We start from the raw sequence: 21,466 nt of genomic DNA, 5'->3' as shown, positions 1-21,466 counted from the left end.
CCCAATACAATGTATCTTGTGATAACGGCATATATACCTTCATATTAGTAATCATGCTTTGGCCCTTATTTGAGATGCAACAGTGGCGGGGGCTGAATGTGTCTTAAATTGTAGATACTGTCTGTTGTTTGTTTAATGCTTCTCTTAAAACCTTTTTTTTTTTGCAAGTGACTTAAGTAAACAAATAAATCGATGTTAACTGTGTAGTTTAGAGATTCTAACATGTAAACAGTAGTGGGTCTTTTGTCAGGCTTACTATGTGATGAGTTTTTAGGTAATATGAACCACAGAAAGAAACCTTAATTGTTCCCAGGCAGCTATGCCACCTTGAAGGCCTTAGAGTATTCTGAAACTGATGAATGCCATGTAAGGAGTCTGCCTATAACAAACCCTCAAGTTTAAGATCTTGACAGATAGTAAGGATAGTATGATGATAAGGAATGTTTGCAGTAAAGACTAAGTTTCTGAAGGTCTAATGTTTACTGTATCTGTTGCATTCAGGACCCACATTTAATCCAAAACAGCAACAGGGGCCTCACAAATATTTGTTTTAACGGCATGTTTCTGTCTGACTTGCCTCTCTCCTTTCTAGCTTGACTAAATAGAAGGAAATGAATTCTATTAAGTGCAAGTTTGTTCTGCAGAGATGATTTAATGTAAAGTTCTGTTTTTTCCCCTTTGCATCTGATCATCTTCCTTGCTCTCTCTTTTTAAAATCTTCAGTTCTTCCGTGCTGTCTCTCTTTTTAAATCTTCTTCTAAGGGAGGGGGTAAAATGTGGTACTCTCACTAGTGTGACCCTTTAGGTTGACATGGAGCTACTTCTGGTTCCTACCCACCTGTTGAAGACCAATGATCTGTGTATGCATTTTCTTTTTAAAACGGATCTTGAATAAACATATTTAGGACCGATTAGAAACTCATTACTTCCATGCTTTCTAGTTGTAAAAACAACACACAATGTGTTGGTTAATTACATTTTGATTAAGGGAATTCTAGGAATTGTTGTGATATGAGCTATTGAAATTATTTTTCAGTACCTACTGAAAGATTTGGGGTGGGCTGAGATTTATTGTATGTTATTTTCTTCATATGTACCCCACTTTCCTCCCCAGTGGGGACCAAAATGACAGTGATGTGGGTTATTCAAGAAAAATTGAATTGGAAAATTTTCCTATTTAAATTTAAATAATTTCAATTTTTTAATTCTGTTAGCAAAATGTAAATATTCACAAAAGGGGGCAAATACACCGTGAACAAGCCTGAACCTTGAACAAATATGAGTTTGTCCACGTTTCATATTCCACGTCTAGCTCATCTAACATGACTGCGCACAACAACCCTGACAATTATAGATGAACAACCTAATTTATGTATGTGGGGTGTAAAAGTTTCCACTGAAAAATATAATATTGGAAAACTTTCTGTACCACATCACTGGTAACTCATAACATTTTCCCCTTCTTCATCTTACTCCCACAAAGTCCTGTGAGATAGGTTAGGCTGAGAGTGTGTGACTAAGGTCACCTAGCTTCCCATAGCACAGTGAGGATTCGAAACTGGGTTTCCCATGCAGTGTTCCCTCTAAGCTGAGTTAGTGTGAGCTAGCTCACAGTTTTTTAGCCTCTGGCTCACACATTTTTGTCTTAGCTCAGGAAAGATGGCTCCAGAGCAAACTAATTTGTGCAGTATAGCCAAATCACCTGCTCACAACTTTAATGCCAGTAGCTCACAAAGTAGAACTTTTCCACACAGGACTCCACAGCTTAGAGGGAGCATAGCTCCCATGTCGTAGTCTGACACTTTAGCTACCACACCATGTTAGCTTTCAAGTTTTATTGAAATGAAGTTATGACTTACAGTTCTAGGACTTCTATGAGATAATGTTTTAGTATAGTGGCATGTAGTTTGAATCTTCGTAACAGAGATGGATGTCAAGATCAATTAGTATTATTCTAGAAAGTGTGAACTGTAGCACGTTTCATGAACCACAGCTTCATGAAACCTGTGAGGCATCATGGTGGCTCAGACTCATAGGTCACCGTCACAGCAATGGTTCAGAATCCACCCTCAACTGAGTCAATACTAGAATTGTTACACATCAGCCTTCTCTACCCTGTAAAGCACATGCACCTAATCTGTTTGTATATTTACGTGTTGAATATTGACAGTATACAAATCAGTGTTTCTTTAAAAAACACACACACCAACAATTATCCAAACTAATGAAGATCCGTTTTGTCTCTTTTCATCTTGTGCAGAAGAATGACAGGAAACCAGATCTGATGAGGGAATGGAACAAAGTATTTTTAAGTATAAATACCTTTGATAGCTTTAGTTAATGTAAACTGGGAGCAAACAGTTTTTAATTCAAGTCTTATTGACTTTGTTCCTCTAGTTTGTCCTGGCGTGGCAACATCCTGTAACGTTAGTTTCACATGCTAATACAGCACATATTATGATTTTGATCTAACTTGTGGAAGGTTACTTTGATTGTTAGCATCTATGGAAATAATTACCAGTTTTAGAACTAAGAAGTGAGCACACGCTCTATACAGAATATTGGACAGCCCTATCCTCATTCTTTCTTATTTCGCATGAGCTCTGTTGAGCCTCAGAATACACTAATTACTTATATGGTTGTATGTATTGGCTGTGTACTCTAAAACTAGTAATCTTTTTAAAGCCATAAGCTCGTACATGCAAGTACATCTGTTATAGTCACACAGTGTATGAACATGGCCCTCTAAATGGAACTTGCTGTGAAGATCAGTGGTTGAATACGAGAACAATGTGCTGTATACAGCCTAAAATATGTATTTAAAATGCCAAATGTTTCCTCTTTACACACACTAAAAATACTACATGTGAAGAAGTCATATGTGAGAGGTGACTCCTTAGCACAAAGTAATGTATTTGTAATTTTTCAATTTTCCATTGCCAGAAATGTATGTGATTTTCTTAGCATATGTTTTGATCTTGTGTATAACTAAATATTAGTGCTGATCTGCTTGGTTTGAGAAGTTTTGTAACATGGTTATCAGCTAGCTACAGGTAGGAAATATTTTGCTATTCCAAGATCTGTTTATGAATGTTCAAATGCTGTACTACATATTCCTGCCAACTAAAATGTCCACTGTTTACATATGAACTGGAAATTCTTTTCCTCCCTATTTGTTCAAATAAACTTAGCCTGAGCCTTTTCTGAGTTCAGAAACAGAGTTTTCCTCTGAAGCTTTTAGTCTGCATCCCTGTGATGCAGTTAGGAACAGCTGGGCTGGCAACACATCCCACCAGAAGGAAATAAACTTGCTTAAAATTTTAGGCTGTGAAACGTGTCCTAATGTACCTTTGAGTCTTTGTCAGTCTTAAATTGATTTTGCAGGTCCCCTTGTCTGACTTTTCCTCAGGCTTCTCATGCACCTTAAAACATAACTTTAAACACTCATGAGGACTAGAAACTTCTTTAATTAATTTTTTAAAGAAGCAAATTCTATACCCAGTATCACACTTGGCAAAATCAGGAATGCACACAAATATGAATATGAGGAACATTCTGGAATACTAACTAGCTGCTTTGAATGAAGAGGTTTAAACCTATTCCTAGTTGACATATGAACAATGAGCAGAGGGAAGAAAAAGATACTAGGTATTTATGATTGACTGGGAAGTTTAACTAATGGCTCCTTAGTACCACTGCAGTGCTGTATTTGTCAGCTTAGTGGCTCCCACACAGTTAATACTGAGAATTTACCTGAAAAGCTTAATTGATCAGAATGTGCTGATCACTCCTTCCACTTGTTCTTGATGTAGGTTTTTGAGACAGTCATCTGTTGGCAGTAGGGGTATCAGGTCCCTTCTGGCCACTGGTGGGGGATGGGGTGATCGGGTGGTCAGATCCAGTTTGGGAAACTCCTGGAGATTTGGGGATGGAGCTTAGAGAGGACAGGGACCTCAGTGGGGTACAATGCCATAGAGTCCACCCTCCAAAACATCCATTTTCTCCAGGGGAACTGAACTCTGTAGTTTGGAGCAGAAATTCCAGGGGATCCCATGGTCCCACATGGAGGCTGGCATCCTTAGTTGGCAGCCATCCATAAGCAAGCAGCTAAACTGTCTTCTGCCCCAGTAGTCCAAGTCCTTTTAGTAGCCAGTTGTTTCTGATCTGAGGTTCCCTTACATATAAGTGGTATGGGAACTGCTTTTATGTAGTTTCATCCAGTAGTAGTGTTGCTAGAATGTTTATTATCCTCCCATCACCTGGGCAGAAATAATAGTACAGAAATGTTCCATTTTTTACCCAGTTGTGACTTTAGAGCAGTGAGATCCCACACAACTGGTGACATCCATATAGTGACAGGCCTTTAAATTTTACAGCACCATTGTTGGATGAACCCACAGAAAAACCCTTCTTGTCCCCATTCTGTAATGTTTAAAAAGTACCTTACATAGATAGCTAATGAAGGGATTCCAAATCAAAAGTTCTTTGTATATTTAAATAATTGAGGTACTCTGTATATTTATACTTCCAATTACTTGTGAGTAAGCTCAAGCCGATTGTAATCCTAATAATATTTAAACTGATTTCAGAACCCACTTAGTTTTCTGTCAACTGCTAAGGATTTATCTATGCATGTTAGCTCTGAAGAGTTGTTGGTGATGATAGCTTTCTTTATGCCACAGGGTTTGTTTTAATGGCTTGGTATGAGTCTGTGCTAGTGTTGCCAGGTTGGAGATTTTGGGGGTGGAGCCTGAGGAGGGCAGGGTTTGGGGAGGGGAGGGGGTTTAATACCATTGAGTCCACCTTCCAAGTGGCCATTTTCTCCAGGTGAACTGATCTCTATTGACTGGAGATCAGTTGTAATCCCAGAAGGTCTCCAACCACCATCTGCAGTTTGGAACCCTAGTCTGTGCTGTCTGGTAGAATGGAACTTCCAGGGTTTTTTAACTTGCTGGTTCAGCGGCACCTTGCCTGGTTTGTGAAAGTACACGGAACAAATGTGCTAGCAGTTCCATGTAGTGTTCCAGCGTTTTTCAATCTGAAGATGGTGTTCTAACATAAGTGGTTTTATTCTATAGGAGAAGCAGGTATGGAGGATAGAAAGCATTCTTGTGTTGCTTGGTGGTTCTGTGTGAGACATATTTCTTTTGTTAAAGCAGCAAATGGATTCCTGCAAACTCTTTGCCTTCACTTCCTTCTTTTGTAATGATGGAATAGTTGAGAATGTCATAACTGCTGATATGATTGCATGCTTCCTGGGTTCAGCCTTGGTGTCAGACAATCACAGCATGTCCAGGAAGAAAAATAATTGAGAGACATTCAGAACACAGTTAAAAACTTTTCAGTTTTAAAAAAGCCACAGGTGGGAAAACCTTTAGAAAAGAAACATTTGGGGAAGCAGTACAGCTTTGAACTATGACAAGGGAACCCAAACTTCAGATCCCCCCTCAGCTATAAACGCTCACTAGGTGACTTTGGCTGGTCACACATTCTCAGATCTCTCTAATCAACATATACATGGTGGTTGTGAGAATAAAATTAGGAAGAAGGATTGTGTATGCCTCCTTGGATGAAAGACAGGATTAAAATGTATTGGGCAGATAGAACATCGCTGCTTGTATTATAAATAAGGCTAGCAGTGGTCCTGTGCCCCAATCTCCCTATCCCCTTGTACAGGATCTGCTGACGTCTGGATGAAGGGAGTAGCCTTCAAGGCATCCAGATTAGAAACAAATAGACTGTAGAGGTGAAATTTCACAAATACTGAACAGAGAAGCAGAGCCAGAGTCCCATACTGGAGAGATTGCTGAAACAGTACTGGGAAGCTCCAAGTTCAGTTCCGTCCTTATTGAATGTTCTTGAAGTAGTCACCATCCTTCAGCCTAAACTTACCTCACTGGGGTGCTGTGGGGACAAAAGTGCACCATTGCACACTGGATTGTGCCCTACCACTCTGCTCATCAACGTTTTGAAGCCTTCATTCAGCAGAAGGAGTCTTGCTCCATCTTAAGTAGCTCTTTTGCTGGAGGAAACTTCCAGTTTTCCCTAGTGGAGTGGTAGGATACAGGCCTTTCTGCCTTTGGTGGCAGGGCTGGATAAAAACATAACAGCAATAAATATTAATGGATAACATCTGGATAAACAAGAGTATTCATATATAATAACACTTATGTGGATAATGTAACCTTGAATTTTTTGCCGTGAGGCTTCACTGCAAGCAGTGTGTGCGTAAGCCTGGGTAGGAGGCGTGGTAATGGGCGGCTGCACTTTGTAAAAGCCCAGTCTTTGTTTTTATTCCAGTGTAATTGTGCTGGTTCTGATCTGGATGCCCCAAAGGCCACACATCAAAACGGTAATTAACAGTCACTTCTTCCAGCCTCTACAGTTCTGCCAAATTATGCCCTGTTCAGGAAGGAGTAGGAGGGGCTGCATCTGCCTTCCACCAATAGCTCCACTTATGGGAATCTTGGCAAAAAAATTGCTTGTTTGATCTCTCAGAAGTTGATCTTATGGTAGCTGCTGTTGGAGTGAAATACAAACAAACAAAATTTCAAAGATAGACCTAACTACTGAGGACGGATCTCTTGGTAATAATACACAGGTAGTTCCCTTCAGGCCTAGGAGCTGCGGTGGCTCAGTGGTTAAGACGCTGAACTACAGGCTGGAAAGTTGATAGTTCAGCAGTTCGAGACCTGAGTGTCACATGATGTGAGTGAGCTCCCATCTCTGGTTCCAGCTCCTGCCAACCTAGCAGTTCGAAAGCAAGAAATTGCAAGTAGATAAATAGGTAACACTTCGGTGGGAAGGTAACAGTGTTCCGTGTGCCTTGGCAACCATGGAAACGTCTTCAGACAGCGCTGGCTCTTCGGCTTAGAAACGGAGATGAGCACCACAACTCTAGAGTCGGATTCAACTGGCTTACGAGCAAGGAAATCAGACACAACGTGACTCCTTCGTTCACATTTTAAGACTTTACTGAACTCAATTAGACCAGTTCAGCTTCTTCTTTCAGCTGTGCTTGAGAGAAAGGCAAGATATAGAAGACTGAGGGAAGAACAGTGAAGAATACACAGGGGTGGGGAGAAGAGACACCAGGGCTGTAGCTAGTGTGGGGTACATGGGGTAATGCCCCCTCCCAAATTTTCAATGCTTCAGTCTGAGAGCCTGCCCTGCGCTCTCCACCTGGCTGTGGCCACTCTGCTCCTTCACCCATTCATTGTGGCTGCTGTGCGGCGATGGGGAGGTCCAGAGAGGCCTCCTGTGTGGTCTCCCGGATTCTAGTCAGATCTGATAGGGTATGAGCTTTTGTGAGTCACTGCTCAGTTCCTCACATACAGCTAGAATGTGAGTCCATCTGTCCTATATATTGGAAAGTGGAGTGATTTCAGATGCCAAATGACATTAGTAGGCAGATGACCGTAGAAGGCGTGATTGGATTAGGTGTGATATGCAGAGAGGTAGTGTTTGTTGTTGTTCAGTCACACAGTTGAGTCTGACTTTCGTGACCCCATGGAACACATCACGCCAGGCCCTCCTGTCTTCCGCCGTCCTCCAGAGTTTGCTCAATTTCATGTTCTTTGAATAGTAGGCATGGAGAAATCAGGAAACCTAGGTCTTGACTCAGTCCAGGTGGATGCCTTGTTTTGAGCTTTCTTATCAGTTCCCATTCAGCAGTCGCTCTAATCTCCCTTTGAAATTCCTTTGTAAGATAACTGCTACTTTTAGGTCAGCAACTGAATGTCCTGGAAGATTAAAATGTCCCCCCACTGGTTTTTGAATGTTGTGTTTTTCACTCTCTGCACTGGACAAACAGGTCAGTGCCTTCAACAAATAATTAATGGAAATATGTTCAATTAATGGACATATGTCCTAGTCCCTTCAACAAAGAATTAATTGACATCAGAAACCACAACATTCAAAAACCAGTGGAGGGGACATTGGAAGATGTTCTAATTCAGCAACTGTGCATTTGACACCAGACACATTACTTTCACCTTTTGTCATTTGTCTTTAGATCTTGCTGCTTAACCTTCCTCTTCCTGGTCCAATATTCACTTATTGGTTATCTTATTGCAATATATATTTAAGTTATGTGTACCTCAATATTGTTTGACCTCTGAAAGAGTCCCCAATAGGGCAGAAACGCATCAGGTCATGTCTATTGGCCCTTGTGTTTAGGCTGTACTTTTTACGAGGCTTTCATTGGGCCCTTATGTATGTTTTTAACTGTCTTTCTAATGAATACTTGTATTTTGGTATATTATAAGTTTTAACTAGGTTTTTAATATTGGTCCTTCATTAGACTTTCTTCTTACCCTTTTGGTTCTTGATTCCAGTTTTTGGGTCAGGTTTGTTTTCCCCTCCCTGTGTCTTACTGACATTTTAACCTTCCAGGACATTCAGTTGCTGACCTAAAAGTAGTAGTTATTTTACAAAGGAATTTCAAAAGGAGATTAGAGAGACTGTTGAATTGCAACTGATAACAAAACTCAAGACAATGCATCCACCTGGATTGAATCAAGACCTAGGTTTCCTATCTCATTACTAATGCTGATTTCTCCAGCCTACTTCCTCTCTGCATATCACATAAGAACATAAGAGATGCCAATGTTGGATCAGGCCAAAGGCCCATCCAGTCCAACACTCTGTATCACACAGTGGCCAGAAATACCAGTGCCATCAGGAGGTCCACCAGTGGGGCCAGGACATTAGAAGCCATCCCACTGTTGACGCCCCCAAGCACCAAGATGACAGAGCATCACACCTAATTCAATCACACCTTCTATTGTCATTTGCCTTTCAATGTCATTTGGCACCCAAAATCACTCCACTTTCCCACATATAGGACAGATGGACTCCCATTCTGAAGAAGTGAACAGTGACTCACGGAAGTTCATACCCTACCACAAATTTTGTTAGTCTTTAAGGTGCTACTGGACTCTTACTCTCTTCTACTGAGACAGTTGTGTACACATTCTGATTAGATAGTGGGGGGTGGAGCTGTGTGTATATTGGATCAGACAGACCTTTACTTCTGGCCATTGAACTTTCTTTTAATTTTAGTTTTGAAGACATTCTCAGAACAGGAGGACCTGACCTCTAAGGAATGGCTGTTGTTACTTCAGCAATGTGACTCTGCTTTACTGTTTCTCACTCTCTGTGACAGAATTCAAGTCCAGTAGCACCTTAAAGACCAACAAAATTTTTCAAGGTATAAACTTTTGTGAGTTGAATTTTTAACTCCAGAAAGCTTACACCCTGGAAATTTTTATTTGTCTTTATTTTGTTCTATTACAAACTAACCTAGCTACCCACCTGATACTACCTCTTTGTGTGAGCATATCTAAAAGATCCTAGAATGATCCTTTTTAGTTACTTAATCTTAACCATTTCTCTCTCTCATGCATTATTTGTTTGATGTAAGAATTGGGTACTTTTAGGTTGTAATGAGTCTTGTGGGGTACTTTGGTCAGCTGCTTATTAGCAGCACTGCTACCTCTCATAGTGCTATGAACCAGTACATGCCTGTGCTGTATGCTCAGAAATGGTTTAGTGCTCAAAATAGCCTTGTCTGGGTTCTTGCTTTTGTATATTCCCTGCAGGTTTGTTTTCTGGCTCAGTGACTTCTAATGAAAGTGGGTGGTTAAGAGGAATGAACACAAGTGAGACAATGAACTACTTCGGGATTTGAATGTCTCTTAGCTGAATAATGGTTTCACAATCTAAAGCAATAAAAGATGGTTTTGTCCTCTGTCTGAACTGTGATCAGCAACCTGGCCCTGTGAGCCCTGTGTGGTGGACAGGGGCCTCTTGCAGCCTGGTTGAGAGTAAATGCGACTGGGCTGGGAGTGGTGTGCTGGCAGGAGGGTGAGGCCAGGATGGCCAGCTGAGGGATTTAAAAACCAGCTAGGGGGGAGGGGGAGGCCTAGAAGGAAGAGGAGGAGCAGAAGGAAGTGGTGGTGGGAGAGGGAGTGATGGCACAGGGAACAGAGGCTATGGGGAGAAGGCTTGGCAGGGGAAAGAAGGAGGTGGGGATGCTCAAGAGGAAGGGAGCTGCAGCCCCAGAGGTATCTACCGCAGTTGTCACCACCGTTATTTGATATTAAAGAAGCCCTTTGGAGGAAAAAAAGTAACTTGAGATTTTATCTGGACATGCTTGGTTTGAAAAACCTGACTTACTTGGCAACCTACTTGTTATCTGCTACATTTGCAAAATGGCCAGGACTGGTTTTAATAACCACCCAGGTGAGAGGGAACAGCTGAGAATGGTCAGTTCCTGCTTTGCTTTTTTTAAACTACACCACATTCTTAGGTAAAGGTTCCCTTGCTCGAAAGCCAGTCGAATCCGACTCTAGGGTTGCGGTGCTCATCTCCGTTTCAAAGCCAGCGCTGTCCGAAGACATTTCCGTGGTCATGTGGCCGGCATGACTAAACACCAAGGCGCATGGAACGCTGTTACCTTCCCACTGAAGTGGGACCTATTTATCTACTTGCAATTTCTTGCTTTCGAACTGCTAGGTTGGCAGGAGCTGGAATTAGAGATGGGAGCTCACTCCATCATGTGGCACCTGGGTCTCGAACTGCTGAACTACCGACCTTCCACAGCCTGCAGTTCAGCGTCTTAACCACTTGAGCCACCGCAGCTCCTTCCACCACATTCTTACTATAGCCAATATGAATGTTTGTGGTTTTAAATGACTTGTTTTCCCCACAGAAACATTTTCCCTACTGTTGCTGCTTCCCTTATTAGTTGTGGGGAAACTGCCATTTAAGTACACATGCGCTACTCTTAATTTTGTATCTTGAGTTCAAAATGTTGTCTGAATGTAGTCTACATTCTTGAACATTCACTGTCAGTCTATTTTTCAGTAAAATGTGTAAAGTGTTGCACCCAGTAAAACTTCCATAAAATCAGCATATGCCAAATACAAAACAGTTCCACTCTTGCCCTTAAAATGTCCATGGTCACTCCACCTAGAGTTCAACCAAAACTTCTGTCTCAGTTTCGGGCCTGCTCAGTTTAAAATTTCTGCTGCACTTAAAAGTTTTCTTCCTTTGTTATTACAACAAAACATTATTTCTTCAAAGTTTTCTGATATGTAAATTGCCAGCATTGTTTAATTTAATCTTTCCCACGCATGCATTCACACTTGTCTCATGCTAGTAATAGATTTGCACTTTACATAACAAACAGAGTATATGGAAATAGTTTCTTTAGTCTTGAATTCTTCTGAGTCCAAATAGATAGCCTTTTAAAGAAATTAAATTTGCATTTGTGAAATATGGTAATATGACAGCTATAGAGTGCTAAAGTTGCTGACACCATAAAAATTCTCACAGGCGAAACAACTGTTTGCCTCCAAATAATTATGATTACTTTGACTTTTTTGGGTTGCAAGGAAAGCCACCTTCGTACAAAGCAGCCTGTCACAGAGGGTAACAAAATAACAATGCGAGATCTTTGAATTTTGCTGTTTACTTTTAATTTCTAGGAAGAGGTCTGTGTTCTGCCTTATTTAGTGGCAAAATGTATTTACAAGCTGATGATAACAGTCTTGCAGTGACTTTTGTTTAAAGATATTTTTATGCTATTTCCTGTTTCATAGCTAACTTTCATGCACACACAGAAATGTTGAGGCTGGGATTCAAATAATCTTACACTTAGTTCTTTGCATGAAGGGGAATGTTTAGCGTGTGTTTCTTATATTGCAGCCCTCCTATCCTGTCTTCCATAAAACTGCATTCTTTAAGTTAAAGGCAGGGGTCCCTAACGTGCCCGCTGACACCTTTCCTGCCACCTACCAAGTGTTTCTAGAAAGTGGGTGGGACCAGGTGGGGTTTTGCTCCAACAGAGCTTCTGATTAGGCACTGGAGATCTGACTGGGGGTGCTGATTAAAAGGTATCCTGAAGAGTTGTAACCTCACTCCCTGCCATTTTGTAGTTAGTTTTGCCTCCTGCAGCAGCCATTTAGTGTTTGTGCCCACCAGCCCATGTCAGAATTCCAAAGGTGCCTACAAGCTCAAAAAAGTATACTTGAGCATTCTTTCAAGGGCTGGGGGGGGGGGTGTTGAAGGGGGGGAAAGTCAAGCATTCCACTGGATAGGTCAAAGTTTTGGGGCATACCTAAAGTCTCCCAGTCTATGTACACTGTTTTGTTTTTACATTATACGAGGCCTTAGCCAGGGAACTGGAATTGGTCACAGTGGCCTCCATATATACACGTCATGGATAGTATATTTGTCATTATGCAATATGCGAAATAGCCTTAATTTATGTTTATTGTACCTTGCTTCTAAACTCTCTTCCCTAAGAACGAATTTACTTCCTGTGTTACCTCTTTTTGTTTAACAAAAACAGCTGTGCTTCTGGAGTTCTACCCTTTTGGACTGACACATGCAAATTTGGGTAAAATACATGATGCATTTACTCTGGGTTATTTTTGTAACAGCATTTACATTGGTGAGCAAACTACCAGTGTGGTCTGTGCAATGTGCATTGACTGAGACCTCTGTTATAGCTGATTATCTTAACTGAGATCTCTGATATAGCTTATCTCCTTTTAAAGGTGTGATTTTTAAAATTTGTACAGATGGCATGGAAGAAAAGGTGCACTACATAGAACAACAGCTCTGTGCTTTCACTGTATGTTACGTTTGCAACATTCTCTTTTGCAGCTTATAATATATTTCCACGTGGCTTCTATTCTCAAACAGGTTGCCGTTTCTGAAATGGTCAGCCCATGACCATAGTCATAAATTGTTCCAAACACCGTTTTTTCAGACAGCCTGTTTTCACAGCACGGAATAGGCAGTGGTTACTAGTATAGCTAAGCTCGTTAAAATAGCATATGGTGGTTCTGCAATTTTCTTGCCCTCTAAGCTGCTGAATAAAAATTCCCTGAAAGTGACTCCATTCGGATGGTGAGTGCTGCATGGAACGTTATCATAGGTACCAGTTAAGTAGTGCTGTAACATCATTAGTGACCTGTGACTTCTTCTTAATCCCAGCACTATCTTGTTCACATTTTAAGAAATACTTAAAATATAGGCCATTCCCACTCTTCATTACTGCCTAAAAGGAGTTCTTGGCTAGCTTTTTAAAATGGTTGCAAGTAGCAAATACCCAGAGGTATCTCTTCATAGAACCCATTTCCCCTTTTCTTTGGTTTCTTTGATTTGTGCTTTCTCACCTATCCAGCTTTACAATGCACACAATTTCAGGGGAGAAGGGAAGAAGAAAAACTGTGTATGTGTGGAATAGTTCTGTGCCTGATAGGGCAGCATGGTTACTCTCTCCCTCACATGTTTTTTACATGCATATGGGAGCTGCTGGTGCTGGAGTAAGATGAATTGTCTTGAAAGACCTTTATGTACAGCAGGGGAAGCACCAACAGCATATTGCTCTACAAGGATTTTTCTTTCGATACTTGGCTGCTAGTCTGAACTTCTCTCTTGTTGTCTGAACATAGTCTTGTGTATTAACTACTTCCATTTCAATGCTGTTGATAATTTCGCCTTGTTCTTCTACCAAAAGTGAGATTTGGATAAATAAGTCCTTTAAATCTTTCACCTGGTTCTCAAGATTGATCAGTTCTTTGTGTCTTTGTTCAATCTCAGATAACTGAGTTTTAGTGATCTTAACCTCGGTAAGCAGGTTTTCATTGAAAATTTCCCATTTTCCTTGGCAAATCATATCGTTAACTTCTTCCTCGGAGACCTCTTTTCCAGCCACTTCAAGCTGACGCACGATAAAGGTCTTGCATTTTTCTTGCTTGGCTGTTATAGCATCATTGTACAAAAACATGATATTTTGGAAACGGCGGAATAGGACAGCTCGCTGAGAGCTAAGGACCCTTATAACAGCAGATGATGAACTGTGTACTTTTTCTACCTTTTTCACAGTTTTTGACAAGTCATCCAAGCATTTGCTAATGTGCTCTGCTTGAATTTTTATCTCTTTTGTAACATTGCATTCCTTTTTAAGAATGCTGAATCTTCGCATGGAAGCTACCAGGCTCTTCTGTTGCTGACTAAACTGTTGAACATTGTCTGCCAAATTGTTGATATCATTGTGAAGTTTCTGGATTTCATTTAGATACCTTTCTGTTACAGGCTCCCTTTCAAAAATAACAGCTGCTTGTTCAAACTCTGCTTGTTCCTCTGACACAACCCTAGGAACGTGGCTGTTTTCTTCCAATAATTGCAGTTCCTTTGCTCGCAGTTTAAGTTCTTGAAGGCGGTCTTTCATCTTCTGAAGAATCTACTAGGTACTTCTGTCATATATCCAGGTAGTGATGTGACCCTGGGGATTAAAAACCACTTTAACTATCAGTTATGTACTCATAGACATGTTACATAGATGATGGGAAACTTGTATGTCTATAGAGAGGAAGTCAGAAGAATGCAGCAGCCCTAAGCTAAGTAAATGCACTGCACATGGCAGCAATTTTGTTTCTTAGACTCACTATGTAAAATCATTGGTCTACCAGTTGCAGGGAAAAACACATACTGACCCACAGAAATAGTGATCTCATAAGAGACGTCATAGTCTGATACATAGATCATTTTGCAGTCTTGTATGCTCCCTCTGCCTCTTCTGTCTCTGTTTGAAATTCCTTCTTTTTTGGAATTAACAAAGCTCTCATATAGATATAACGATGCTTAACACTTGAAAATTATAGTTGAGGAACTCAGGATCTGTATTTAAAATCCCTATATATTATGCAAGTGATGAAACTTATGCAGAATTTACCAACCCTTTTTAGTTCTTCCTTGAAAAATTCATTATACTGTGGCATGATTTTCCACAGTTCTTCATAATAGAACTATTAACAATAGTAATGTTGAATAGATACATAATTCCAATGTACTTAGCATTTCATAAGTGTTATTCGGCCATCATATTTCAATGCCAATGGTTGGAAAATTGCACTTCACAAGAAAAAATGTGATGTGAATCAATATTCTGATAAGTTTTTGGCATTGCAAAATTGTAGACTCTCATAACAGAAAATGTAGTTAAAGATAAGTCTTTAGTAATGTTATGAAACCGCTTCCCTCCAGTAAGTATTCTGAGGAAATTCAGGTTGGAGCACATGAAAATAATCAGTAGTACTGATTCATGATGGCAGTGATATGAAAAATCTCTTGTGGCCGATCTTGTCAGGTCTCGGAAGATAGTACTTAGATGGGAGACCTCCTTGGAATACCAGCACTCTGGAGATGGGGGCAGACTTTATTCAGCCACCTCTCTGAATATCCTGCAGGCCCCTAGTAGGGGTCAGTCACCAGAGGTTGTCATGACTTCCAGGTGCACACACACTCATACAGACGCATGCACACATGAAAAATGAAAAAAAAATCTCTTGTGGCACCGTCTAACACATTTATTAACATCAGGAATTCAGTATGTCTAACAGATCTGTAATTAAAGTAGAAATCAGCAGTGTTTTCAGCCAGTGTCAGAAAGATTATCTTGGATTACAATAAATTCCAGTATTGGGGAAATCAGCAATTTTGTAGTTGAAACCTTTTTAGTTACTAGTATTGCATGTAATCATTGCACTAGGAACCTGTATAATAACTGGAAAAGAAATAAGGTCTCTGATTCTCCCTCCCAACTGCTGCAATAATTCTCATAATTTTATTAGCCTTTTACTTTCCCCCCGAAAGTTAAAGTTGTGTTCCTAAGGGTTATGATTAATTTCAAATGGGTTCCTGTGTTAAGTCAGCTGCAACAAAAACAGACAGGAGTCTTGTGCTATGGAAAGTTCTAGTAGAAGTTTTTGTGAACAAAAAAGAGGGCACCAGTCCGTGGTGGTGGTGGTGGTGGTGGTGGGGAATACTGTTTAAGGTTGCACAAGACTTATGTTTGTTAAGGTTTGAGATTCTTTTTCCTGGAAATGCAGCTTTCCCCTTAAATTGCCCCTGCCACTTTACACTGGCAAACAAGTATAAGCTACCCCTTATCAATCATGTTAAAGTCTACTTCTGGTAAAATATACCGTTGGATGCTGGATTGGAGTAGCACCCCAAAAAATCACCTAGAAAAGCCCTTGTGTACAATTTTATTATTATTGATGTATGACCTCAATGATACTGGGTGGAGATCACTGAGGTAACACTCCCAGAGAAAGGCAATGTGATTCAGACAGAGGAGGAGTTCACAATGCAGCATTGCTCATAGGGAAGCAAGAGCTGAATTTGTCGATGTATAGTGATGGACTTGAATAAAAAGCATCATAAATGTGTATGTTGTTCTGAAAACGACATGATGATCTGATGCCTTTGGTGAAGAAATTTTTGAATATGGTTTCTTTAATCTCATTCTAGAGGCTGATAAAAATGCTTTTACTGCCCTGATTTTAGATGTGTACTAGATACTAGAGAGTTAGTGTCTTACTTGTAAGGATTGCTACTTCAGATGGGAACATTCACCATGGTACCATTGAGGTAGCACTATATTCTAGGCTTCAAGTGTACTTGTAAGCAGTGTAACTGCAACCTGTAATGTAAGTTGGGTAATATTATCATTTGTCTGTTCTGTAATCAGGTAGAGAACAGAAAGTTTATAAATCGCTCCAAGCCTATTGGACATAGCTGTTTTCTGCAAGTTTTAGCTGCTATTGCAAAGTAGGTTTCATGTACAAGTTTCAGGCAACAAGCATAAAATACTCCCCCCCCCCCCGAAAGCTGAATGCCTTGAACTAGTTCTGGGATTAACATATTTCAGCGTTCTTTCTGGAGTAGTCCTTTTGACAAGACTTTGGATTGCTTTTTTAAAAAATGTATTCAAGAGTATTAACTGTCTATGTAGAAAGTAAATATTTCTAACTAGACATAGATTCATTTCATGATGAATCTGGTTTGGCACGTGAGATTAAACATACTTACATTTTTAAATAGAAGGCTGTTACAGTCCATATACTAACGTGCCCTGCTTCAGATCAGTGCATGACAAACTTTGCCAGAGTGAAATAACATAGTGTACAGGGCACAGAGAAGAGCCTTCTGCAGTGAGCACTAGAAGCCTCATTTGAGGAGGTAGGGGAAAGGCAGGCAGTCTCAGTGTAAGAACGAGGACAGTACAAGTATATGAATGTGTCCCTATTTCTTCTAAGGTACTGAGGCCTGGTTTATTACTGGTTGGATTTTAGCAGCTTTTCCACTTGCTTGCCCAATTTTCCTTCCTCACGGCAGCATGTGTAGGTAGCTTCTGTCTATGTGGATCCCATGATCTCGGGTATATATGTTTTGGTGGTCAAAAGCAGTGTTTCCCCTACACTGTGCATATGAGTGGTCACTCATTTATACAGGAAGCTCCACTCAGCAGCAGTCTGGAGCTGCACAGGGCCTTGCACTGCTCATTGACCATTTTAAGATTACAGCAGCTGTATTGTGCTCAGGATGTGAACTGCTTTGTTCAGTAGGGGGAAAAAATTAGAGGAAACATTGGTCAAAAGGGGCCCCTTCTTACTCTTTCACCAGTAGAAATGCTAGTGGATCCAGCCCAAAGTAGTATATGAGGGTCTCTACAGTCTGGGTCTCAAAATCGGTTGACCCTCCCTGGCCCGAGGGAGGCCAAGCTAGCTATTACCAGGGCCGGAGCCTTTTCAGTGGCGACCCCTACCTGGTGGAACGAGCTCCCGTAGGAGATCAGGGCCCTGCGGGACCTTTTGCAGTTCCGCAGGGCCTGCAAGACGGAGCTCTTCCGCCACGTATTTAATTAGGGGCCACCGCTACTGCAGGCCACTACTGCAGAGCTCTGGTCTGTGGTTTCAACATCCAGCTGATTATGAGCAGAAACATCATGGAATATCTGGGCAGTGGAAATTTACTCTGACAAGATACCATCTAGGTTAATTTTAACTGCCGCCAGCACTTTGTATTTATATTGGTTTTATCTGTGTGGTTAAATATTTGTGTAATTTTAATGTATTTATGTTTCTATGGAAGCTGCTCTGAGCCCGCTTTGTGGGGAGGGCGGGGTATAAATCTGAAAATAAATAAATAAATAGATTTTAAAATCCACTTACATATTATATATTTATAAGTAAAGGGTGGTATCTGTGGGCTTTATTGAGAGTTTCAGGGTGCAAATTGTAGAGATCCAAGAGAATTTAACCTTTGCTTGGAATGTTTTAATATAACATTACATTTCCAATTTAACCTTTGCTTCTACCACCTTTGCAATATTAAAATTGCACAGTGGATTCTAATTTCATAGTTTTAAAACCCTGTCCTATGGAACCAAATATGTATCATGAACATGTGCCAGTTCTTTGATGAACAGACAGTTCATGGCAGGCATGGGCATTCCTTGAGAGATTAATGTAGAAGGGGCTTGGAAAAATTAGAAAGTTTGAAAGCTTTATAGCTTGAGAATCGATCACAGTAGAAATTACTTTGATCAGGGTTTGTTTTTTAATTGTCCTGGATGAAATAGATACTAAAACATTACAAAACTAATGTTTTTTTAAATTCTTCATGTGATTTGTTGTTGGTGTCTGGCTCACAGGTGGCTCAACTGTCCTGAACGAGGGCAAGAGCTTTTTCTAGAGTGGCCCCTGCCTGGTGAAACTCTCTGTCAGATGGACATCCAGTCCCTGTGGGATCTTTCTAAACCCCATAGGGGCCTGTAGGACAGAGTTGTTCTGCCAGGCTTTCTGTTGAGGCCAGTTTTCTACCCCGTATTACAAGTGCCCCCCGTTCTCTGACAGCAGTCTGGGTTGTTGGTTGTTGAGTGCCAAATGATCATGATTTATTCTGATGCTTGAGCTAGGGTGCTATTCTATAGATTGTAAATTAATGTTTTTGTAAGTATGTTTTATCTTTATTTATAGATTATTTTATTGAATTATGTGAGCTGCCTAGAGCCCTGTGACCCAGTGGAGGGAAGGGTTATAAGTCTAAAAAATAAATAAAACAAAAATATATTTAAATCTGTTATTTCAAAGTCCAGGTGAAAATCATGCAAATACTGTGTTAATTTTGCTAGTCATAGCTACTTGTAGCTTAAGTTTTTTTAAAAAAGCTGTCTTGTTGCATGGGTCAACCAATGCCAAGCACTTAAGTGGCCTTGAAAACAGCACCCAGCAATTTAATTGTAGCACCTAGTATTTTCGATAGTGGTATAGCTGTAGTATATCTTGGCATTTCTCAGTGGAAGTACAAAGCTTGTTTATCATTTCATATCACAAAAAAGTGCATGTGCATGGTTTTCTTGTCACTGTTTATATGTTTATACCATTCAGTGATGGTAAGATGGTAAGATGAATCCATTTCTCAACCGTTGCTTTCTGTACTGGGTCCAATATTCAAGTAAATGCAGTTTTTTAAAAGCTTACAAAATCCTTTCCCTTCCCCTCCCCACAACTGACATCCTGTGAGGTAGGTGGGGCTGAGAGAGCTCTTTTCAGAACTGTCCTTGAGAGAACAGCCCTGAGAGAACTATGGCTTGCCCAAGGTCATCCAGCAGCTGCAAGTGGAGGAGTGGGGAATCAAACCTGGTTCTCCCAGATTAGTGTCCATACACTTAACCACTACACCAAACTGGCTCTCCCACCCAGCAAACAGTGGGTGGGGGAAAACTCCATGCAGCAAGGAGGAAGTCTCTTTTCCTTTGGTGCTGGATCCATGAGAGCATACAGAACTCTTAACTGACTTTGTGCTCACCTGAAGAGCTACAGAAAGCTTCAAGGTAGCTCTGTAGAGATTTGTAACATAGCTTAAGGAGCCTGTCCCATTTTAACATCTGATAGGGCTCGTATAGAGAGAGGGACAGAGGATTTGCACTTTACCCATTTCTTTTGGATCCCATTTCTTTTTGTGCTGTGCTAAAAGTATGCTTGTGAACGTTTTCTTTTTAATAAATACTTTATAACTTTTGATACTGGTAGTGGTAATTTCACAGAATGAAATTAGAAGGTATTAATGGGGATAAATTAGGTTAGGTTTTAAAAAAAATTATTATGACCATCAGGATTACCCCCATTTTATTTATATACTACAACAGTTGTCATAGTATGAATAAGATTATGAGAAACTGTGAAGGATTTAGGAATTTGTGGTAGCAATAATAGCCCAAATTTGAAAAGCAGGCATGTCCTAGTTTAGACTTGTATTTAAAAGTCTTTTGGATTCTTTTGTATTTAAGTAAACATGACCTTTGACTGAACAAGTTTCCATATGCAGCAATAATATTTTTTCATAAATGCGAGCTTGTCATGTCATTTTAACTGTACACAGACACTCCCTGTCTCATGACGTCTGCAATAAAGTTCTAAAGCTCTTTAACTATAATAAAATTCCCTGATGCACTGTATATCCTACTTCTGTTCTCCGTTTTTTTCCCTATTTCAACATTATTTTAAACTCTAAATGGGGAATTCTCAAACAAATGACAAAAGAATACAACAACAAAAATAAAACAAGAGTCCCTTGCTCATACAGTGCTTAACTTGGCACTGTTAACTTTACAAGCCAAGTAAATCGCTATCCTGGAATATCGCTTCAAGCATTTTTATTATTTAAGACTGCCTCAGTTGGTATTAAGATGAGAATTTTGTGCAAAGAAAGGTTCCTGTTGACTTGGAAAATTAAAAGTGAGTTCTTGTCTTTAAGCTACTCCTGGCACACTTCCAAAAGAAACAACTTTGGTGCATGAAACGTGTTTAGCACATTAGTATTCCTGTTCCCAGGCAGTAAATCTCTGAAAACATAACTATCGGAAACACTTTCAGATTTTATGTAGGGCAAGCACCCACTGTTTTAAAGATACTTTGACACTTGAGGCTTTTAAATTATACAGTGTACTGTTTCGTATTCTTTGAGGAACAATAAAAGCAAACTACTTACCTTTAAAATCCTGAGTTGATGGAAGCCTCTTGTACTTCTGTCTTAAGATCTGGTGCTGTAAAGTCATTTGCCATATCCTTGAGAGCACAAATAATAGGGCAGGAGTATGATTTCCATTAAAGAGTTTCTGCTTGCTTAATCCTTGTAGACCTCAATCACCTGGAAAGTGCATCTTGGAAGGCTGTACTGTGTGAGAGTAAGACTGGTTGCAAGGTACAGTGAATTGGTTACTTTATGCTTGGGGAATCTGGTTCTGCCTGTTGGAGACCCCACCTTGATTTGAGGCGGGCCATTCTATTCTAATTAGCCAACACCAGGAAGTATTTCTGCTGGTTGACTTGAAATGCAAATACATGTTGTTGTACAGAACTCTGTTCTTTTTTTAAAAAAAATCCTTGAACATTAGATGTTTGAAACAAAGATATGTTGTGGTGTATTAGAAGAAATCACAGGTAATGAGGAAGAAAGGAGATACTTGCAAATGATTGTACAAGCAAAGTACTTCTCTGCATACATAGGGAAGTAGCAGTGGCTACTTGTACCTGCCTCTTCTTCAGGATTGTTCAGTGGAAGAGAAAATGACTATGAAATAAAATTTAGATTCCAAATT

General features: G+C 40.2%; 2 protein-coding genes across 2 annotated transcripts in view; one reads left to right on the top strand and one right to left on the bottom strand.

Moving 5' to 3' along the window:
- The window catches only part of ARL13B (ADP ribosylation factor like GTPase 13B), a 55,564-nt gene that overhangs the window by 9,669 nt on the left and 24,429 nt on the right, over positions 1–21,466 (top strand). The window lies entirely within an intron of this gene.
- Positions 11,254–21,032, bottom strand: STX19 (syntaxin 19). Its single transcript, XM_015420526.1, has 2 exons — positions 20,857–21,032; positions 11,254–14,302 (listed from the first exon to the last, which is right to left on the bottom strand). The coding sequence occupies exon 2, from the start codon at positions 14,246–14,248 to the stop codon at positions 13,367–13,369; it is 882 nt and encodes a 293-aa protein (XP_015276012.1). The 5' UTR covers positions 14,249–14,302; positions 20,857–21,032; the 3' UTR covers positions 11,254–13,366.

The sequence above is a fragment of the Gekko japonicus genome, unplaced genomic scaffold (assembly GCF_001447785.1).
Source record: "Gekko japonicus isolate JY-2015 unplaced genomic scaffold, Gekko_japonicus_V1.1 scaffold606, whole genome shotgun sequence".
In the NCBI taxonomy this organism is placed as follows: domain Eukaryota; kingdom Metazoa; phylum Chordata; class Lepidosauria; order Squamata; family Gekkonidae; genus Gekko; species Gekko japonicus.
This window is presented reverse-complemented; position numbering and strand designations above follow the sequence as displayed.